Source organism: Actinia tenebrosa, unplaced genomic scaffold (assembly GCF_029948245.1).
Source record: "Actinia tenebrosa isolate PJP-AT-01 unplaced genomic scaffold, QUT_ActTen_1.0 PGA_scaffold0__85_contigs__length_37466705, whole genome shotgun sequence".
In the NCBI taxonomy this organism is placed as follows: domain Eukaryota; kingdom Metazoa; phylum Cnidaria; class Anthozoa; order Actiniaria; family Actiniidae; genus Actinia; species Actinia tenebrosa.
In genome coordinates this window covers 32,378,002-32,385,558 of record NW_028292569.1, presented here as the reverse complement: position 1 = coordinate 32,385,558, position 7,557 = coordinate 32,378,002, and the positions used below count along the sequence as shown (strand labels likewise).

General features: G+C 37.1%; 2 protein-coding genes across 2 annotated transcripts; one reads left to right on the top strand and one right to left on the bottom strand.

Moving 5' to 3' along the window:
- Positions 1-1,169: 1,169 nt before the first annotated feature.
- On the top strand, positions 1,170-5,245 carry LOC116307023 (microfibril-associated glycoprotein 4). Its single transcript, XM_031717165.2, has 4 exons — positions 1,170-1,478; positions 3,026-3,114; positions 3,972-4,263; positions 4,639-5,245. Exons 1-4 carry the CDS (start codon positions 1,232-1,234, stop codon positions 4,896-4,898), a joined length of 888 nt encoding a protein of 295 aa, XP_031573025.1. The 5' UTR covers positions 1,170-1,231; the 3' UTR covers positions 4,899-5,245.
- On the bottom strand, positions 5,206-7,351 carry LOC116307024 (MIF4G domain-containing protein A). Its single transcript, XM_031717166.2, has 3 exons — positions 6,715-7,351; positions 6,251-6,451; positions 5,206-5,497 (listed from the first exon to the last, which is right to left on the bottom strand). The coding sequence occupies exons 1-2, from the start codon at positions 7,348-7,350 to the stop codon at positions 6,269-6,271; spliced, it is 819 nt and encodes a 272-aa protein (XP_031573026.2). The 5' UTR covers position 7,351; the 3' UTR covers positions 5,206-5,497; positions 6,251-6,268.
- Between the last annotated feature and the right edge of the window lie 206 nt (positions 7,352-7,557).

Sequence of the window (7,557 nt, the reverse complement as noted above, 5' to 3'; positions counted from 1 at the left end):
CTGTATATATCACGTTTACATTGACCAGCGGACTAAGTCTAGGCTGGTTAAGTTCATCATTTTTTTTCAATCCTTTCTTCAGCTTATGCATATTCATAGAACGTCTTGACTATATTAACGTTCTGGCTTAAAATCCATTTCTGATATCGTTCTATAAGAAAGTTCACTTCCCTGTCTGTATTTGTAATTGTTCTTAGGTCTTTTTTAGCTGTTCGTGATGTCCTGCGAGAAAGTCAAACCCTATGTTAATCATTTCGTTCTAACGCGGTGTCGTTCATCATTCGTTGTTTCAATTCTCTGTCGAGCTTTGTTTGATTTCGAATAAGTTGCGTGTTTGTAGTCTTCTTTGGTGGCATGTTGGAGGTGACTAGGACCAGAATAATTGTTACGAGACGCATTATTTTAGCGTTTTCCCAGTTCTTTAGCGGGAGCGTCAGGACTTGCGTCCGTTCGCTTCAGATTTTTATTATTATCATTATTATTATCATTATTATTATTATTGCCATTATTATTATTGTCATTATTATTATTCGTGGATATTTTTCCACTTCAAGGCATGATGAATGCCTACGTTATTTTGACTGTTATTTTTAGTGCAGTGATGCACATCCCAAAGTTGGGAAAAAATACTGGAAAAAGAAAAAAAACAAACATTTCAAGCAAGTTCAGTACAAACTAGAGCAAACAGACCAATCCATCTTCCAAAAATGAGAGACAGATTGGCATAGATGAGGAAATGACATCCATATCCTTTATTTTTTAAAGTCTCGCGTCAATAGTTTCTGAAACACTTTATTCTATCACCGTCATGGCCTATAATCTTTGAAGTGGAAAAATGATATCCTGCTTCCACAACAAATGACAATCACTAACCGATTTTTTCAAATTTCACGCTTGGGATATACTCAAAACAGCTAGATATGTAAAGAAATTACTGAAGCACTTCAATTAAATTAAAGAAATTGAAACAAAGAAAAAGATAATATTGAAATATTCGAATCGTTGGCTTGACTGATTCACAATGCTACTCGTTCTGGCTGATTTTTCCTGTAGTGTTATTAACTTTCTATAACTCAGTGATTTCATTAAACAGAGTTCTAAAGACGAGATTGGATAAAATCAAAACATGTGATCTTGGTTTTTTTTAAATAAGATATTGTTTCACTGATCTGATGTGATTTATATGTCATAAATAAGATGCTTTAACATCTCTTTGACGACACCGTACAAGATGAAGAGCACTATCTTGGCACTTGTAGTTCTCTTTCTAAGCATTTTTTCTGCCGAAGGCGTGGGAAAAAACGTCAGGAAAATCCAGAACAAACACGGCTGCCTTGTGCAGAATTTCTATCATGGCGGACCTAATAACTTCTTAGTCATGAAATACCTCCAAATGATGAACAAAAAGTTGAACTACTTGATGAAAAGAGTCAAATCATGTGAAGGAGGAGGAGAAGGAGGAAATAACTGCAAGAAAGGTAAACACAATCGAGTATTTTGCAAATTCAATCTTAGACCTAAAATTGAGTATCCATTTTCGGCAATAAATAATTCTCGACAAAACTTTTTTCTCTCGACAAAACTGCTTGCTTGCACGAGCGCTTTTATCTAACTGCTCAGAAAATAGAAAAAATATACGCAGTGTGGAGTATGTTTACGGAGCTTTGGAATATTCGTTGTAAAACTCAACATTATTATGTTTGCTTCTTGATACACGGATCGCCTCTCGCCATAAAGCATACGAACACCGGTTTTGTAGACAAAAAAGGTCAAAATTTAATTGTAAAATGGTTTATGGTTTTTGACGTAAAGCATCGTTTACCTCTGCGAGTTTTTAAACCAAAACAAGAATAAAATGATTCCCATCACTCTATATTTATAATAAAAAGGGCTAGGGTTTTAGAACTGCACTCGAGTATATCAAGAGGGGTTTAAAGTTCTTTAAGAATAAATTGCATCCGCGCCCATCATTACATTTGCGCATGACCATATTTGGTTCGCTCCTTATTGATGAGGGCGGAGTTTTACATATTGCATTGGCATCTGTCTGATTTTTTACCGTTTACTGACAGATCGTATTAAGGTCACAGTCAGATGTTTCGTTAGTGCTATGTCAGTGATGCATGTGTATACTATATATACATGAAAACCTGTTTTAGAACTGCAAAAATTTGCACAAATTAGTAAGTTCTGTAGACCTCAGCAGACTGTAGACCAAATCTTTTCACTACTTAGTACAATTTTGTTAGTTAACATTTTCACGGATATATCGTATGCACTCTATCTTACTTTTTTTTCGAACCCTGGCGGCCTCTGGGCTGATTGATTTGAACACTCGAAGATAAATTCTATATCTTCGCGCATATAATAATAATAATGATAACTTTATTACTGTCTCTATATCTTCTAGACGGGCACAAGTGCCCTACTAATCGGGGAGACCATCTATTATATATCATATTATATATTATATATGTAGTATACTCTATTTCATTCGCTATTTGATTTGAGTGATAAAAAAATCCGACTTGTAATCAACCGACGCGCTCCCCGCATTGTGGTTTTCTGAGTCAAGGTTATTATATAGTTCTATTGTTAGACGCGATGTGATTGGTTAAAACAAGTATCAAGCAATATCGATCAGTATATAAGAAACGACATGATTGGCTAATACGAGTATCACACAATATCGGTTACTATATAAGACACAACACGATTGGCTAATACTAGTATACAGTACTGTATAATATAGATCACTACCTTAATTGTACCCACTAGTGCAAAGTTTTGTAGGTCTACGGTCTACTGAGGTCTACTGAACTTAGAGTGATACCATATATCTGTGAAAAAGTTAACTAACAAAATGGTCTCCCCGATTAGCAAGTCATGCGTGCCAAGCTAGAACCTTGAGACTGTAATAAAGTTTCTTATTGTTATTAATGCATACACGCAGCAGCAGGTCTATAATTGGCTACACTCTCTTGAGTACAAGTGTTAATTTATCATGTTTTCCTTTTACTTCTAGTTCCCAAGAACTGTGCTGAGGTCCTCAAGTGTGGCGGCAAAAAGAGCGGTATTTACAAAATCAAGCCTGATAGCAAAGCAGCATTTAAGGTATCCATTTTTTATAGCAGTTTTCGACTACTTCTTGCAACATTGGCTAATTCATAGATAAAAAGATAAGATAAGACAAGATAAAAAAAGATACTTAAATAAAAAAACTAAAAAAAAAAAACTAAAAAAAAAAAAAAACCTTTTATATTTTATATTATATTTTACTTTTACATTTTATATTTTATTTTTAAAAATACTTTTATATTTTGAATAAATGGCATACAATAAACCATTTTGTTAGTAGACTTTTTCACGGATATATGGTATGCATTCTAAGTTCAAATTAGTGAAAAGATTTGTAGTTTACGATCTACTGAGGTCTACTGAACTTACTAATTCGTGCAGTTCTTTAAAAGGTTTTCACATATATATTAGAGTTTTAGATTAACTTTTTTTCTCCCCGCAAACGGCAAACGTGACCACGTTTTCATCGTTTTCCTGTACTTTACTTTACCTTTTACAAACCTTCTCACCAAAGACAAATATTCTTTTGTTTTTCTACTACTTGGACTTTTTTGCGATACTTTTTAAGCTATTTAGAATAATTTTTAAATGGTCAACTGACATTTCACGTTTGACGTGAACGTAAATCTAAAACTCTCTATTATATAGTATACACATCACTGACATAGCACTAACGAAACATTTGATTGTGACCTTAATACGATCTGTCAGTAAACGGTAAAAAAATCTGACAGACGTCAAAGCAATATGTAAAACTCCGCCCTCATCAATAAGGAACGAACCAAATATGGTCATGCGCAAATGTAACGATGGGCGTGGATGCAATTTACAATAAACTTCGATATCCGGCACCAACTCTTGTGTATGCTTCTCTTACTCTTTCTTTCTTTCAGGTTTACTGCGACCAGAAAACTAACGGCGGTGGATGGGTAGTAATACAGAAACGCAAAGATGGTTCAGTAAACTTCTTTCGAGGCTGGACTGACTACAAGAATGGTTTTGGTGCCCTCAAAGGCGAGTTCTGGTTGGGATTGGATAAAATCTTCCGACTGACTCACCAGACTCGTAACCGTCTTCGTGTAGAGCTGGAAGACACGAAGGGAAACACGGCTTACGCTGAGTACTCATTCTTTGCTGTCTCGAGCGAGCCAAACAAATACCGCTTGAGTCTTGGAACTTACTCAGGTAATGGCAAAACGTGTGAATATAAATATAGGCTCCCTTTCCTAATATCCTAGAAATGTCAGGTGAATTAGCCAACCACAAATGACCAATTAAGGGCTACAATCTACTCAAACCAAACCAACAACGCATCTACATATTGTTGAACCCTGAAACAACCTCTGGGCTGATCTAAGTCAGGGCATGGCTAACTCACAGATCAAACCCTGAAACAACCTCTGGGCTGATGTAAGTCAGGACACGGCTAACTCACAGATCAAACCCTGAAACAACCTCTGGGCTGATCTAAGTCAGGGCACGGCTAACTCACAGATTGCATTGCAATTGCACAATTTCATGTTTGATATTTCACATCTCTATTTTAATGATTTCCATCAGGTACTGCAGGGGATTCGTTGTCGGGTCACCGTAATGCCCCCTTCAGCACCAAAGATCGTGATAATGACGCACATTCTAGTGGTAATTGTGCAGTAAGTTACAAAGGTGCCTGGTGGTATACTAGCTGTCACGGCTCTAACCTTAACGGCCTGTACCATCACGGGGTGCACAAGTCCTATGCTGACGGTGTTAACTGGAAAACATGGAAAGGATATTACTTCTCTGCTAAAAGAGCAGAGATGAAGATAAGACCAGCGTGAGTTGCCTAGCAACCAGTGTGAGTTACCTAGCAACCAATGAATTGCCTAGCAACCAGTGGGAGATGCATAGCAACCAGTGTTCACATTTAGTACAGGGTGTAATAGTTAACTATACTCCACTAAGAGTTAAAGCCAAGATAAGTAAATGTTGCCTAGCAACCACTGCCACTGCTCACATTTTATGGGGTTCCTGTGGTGTAATTAATACTATTCCTGGAGACTAGTTTTTCAGTGTAACGGTTTTGTAAATGAATAAACTTTTGCATTTTGATATAATCAGATGATATCCAAGCACTAGAATATCGCATAATGATTGCAATCCTTTTAATAAAGCAAATTACAAATTACATTATGGTATCCCTGTGTCTTGAGCCCCGTTTTGATGCCCCAAGATGCAACCTTTATTTTAGATACAGTTATAAAAAGAATTAATTAAATGGGAATAAAATATTATAGAATATTAATAAAGTTAAATTATGCTCCCTGATAACAAAGAGTATACTACATGTACTTGATTAGCTGACTCACACCTTCCCAGAATCCTAAGAACCCAAGAAGAATGCATGATTCCTGGTCTTGATGAACACTCTCACTTTACACTGAGAAAATAGACAGATAAAGAAAATAATTATCCACATGTTTTTGGTGGGTCATTTATTATCTTGGGGGGGGGGGGGATGGGGGATAGGGGGGCAAAAATGAACTATCATTATTATCTGGGATATGCCTTGCTGTGTAACAACCGTGTTTGTGCTGCAAGCTTTTCAGTCACAGCTTGAAGTTATCCTTCAGCAGCAAATAGACCTATCCCGAATTCGCTTGACTGACCACGAAACAGTGGATTGAAGTTGAGATTGAACTTGGTTCTTTTATTCATCAAGTTCAACCTTGACTTGAAACCATTGTTTCGTGTCCAGTCAAGCAAATTCGGGATAGGTCTATTGTACTACATTTATGAACTCTTAGCTTTTGCTGTCTACAGAATCATCAGTCATATGGTTGACTGATGATTCATAAACTTACTAGAATGCCAAGTTCAAGCACTTGTCTAACATATCAAAAAAAAAACACGTCCTTTTTTCACAAGGGTAGCACTTAATAGCCAGTGGCTAACAAACCTGTGGCCCTCATTCCATGATCGAATTGGAATTTAGGAGTTGATTTTTGTGGAGGAAGGAAAACCGGAGAACCCGGAAAACCCTCGAAGCACAGGAGAGAACCAACAAACAACTCTACTCATATACAACACCGAACCCGGCGGGACTTGAACTCAGGTCGCATTGATGAGAGGCGAGCGCTCACACCGCTATGCCACCAGTGCTTCCCTAATGTATCAAGTGTATGCCTCTTACCATGGAAGTACAGCTGTACTATCCCTGCAGCGCAAGGATGTCAGCCATTGCATCGCAGTAGAAGCGCTGCACATCTTGATTCAGTATCCAGTTTGAAGCATGTAGTTCCAGAAGCTCAATAAGCATACATCTTGTCTCAGGGTTTGATTGCTCGCTTATGATGGAATCTCTTATCTTACACATCAAGAATTCCATTTTAGTCTGAAAGTAAAACAGACAAACTACTAGCAAATATTCTAAGTATTTCTTAATCAACCCTGAGGTTGTTTCAGGGTTCAATCTGTAAGTTAGCCGTGCCCTGACTTAGATCAACCCAGAGGTTGTTTCAGGGTTCAATCTGTAATTTAGCCATACCCTAAATTAGATCAGCCCAGAGGGTGTTTCAGGGCTTGATCTGTAAGGTAGCCATGTCCTGACTTAGATCGGCCCAGAGGTTAAAGAATATTTCCTCTGCTCTCTCCTACCTTGTCAATGGCTTGTAACATTTTCCCAACATTTTTAAAATTTTGGTAAAAACACTCAATTTTGACTCCATCATCAACATTGAGTAATATCTCTCCCATCATCTCGGAGATCGGGCCTGCTAGAGGCTTGAAGGGTTGTCCACTGATCTTCAAGACTCGAAAAATTTCACAAAGTAAAGACAAAAGTCCTGTCCATTCAGAAAGAGAGTCTTTGCTCAGATTCTCTCTGTTCTTGTAATGGTCTTGTGCGCGTTTCAGTACACAAGATCGAAATTTTCCTCCAATTCCCTCTAGAGAACTCAACTGACTTCCTACTTGTGCTGCAATTTCTGCAGTTTCGTTATCCTTAAAGACATTCTGGTACAAAATCTCGATTATTTGTGAGAAGTTTTCATCAGTTTTGGTGGAATCTTTTGCTTTTTGGACGAGATCTTTTACCTCATCTTGGCTACTTGTCACTTTTAAAACCTTGAATTCTCCACAAAGTTCCTCAAAATCGTAAAGTTTTGGTTCAGGAATTGGTTGTTTGGTTTCTTCGCTTTGTATTTTTGCAGGTTTTAGATCGCCTGATGTTTCTCCGGGCCGAGTTTCAGGTAAAGCAATTCCTCTACCTCTTCCCCTACCACGACCCGCCATTTTGAATGTGTAACTGAATCATACAAGAAAGACATACACGTGCAGTAATAAAAAATCTCTAGGGAGGGGAGGGATAAATAGCAAATTTAACAATAAATATTTTTTAATCTTAGAATTTAGACAGCTAATATAAAATGTCACAAAAGAAAACTTCTATTATCCTATATTGATAAAATATTGGTAACTTTAAAGTATAAGATATTTTTA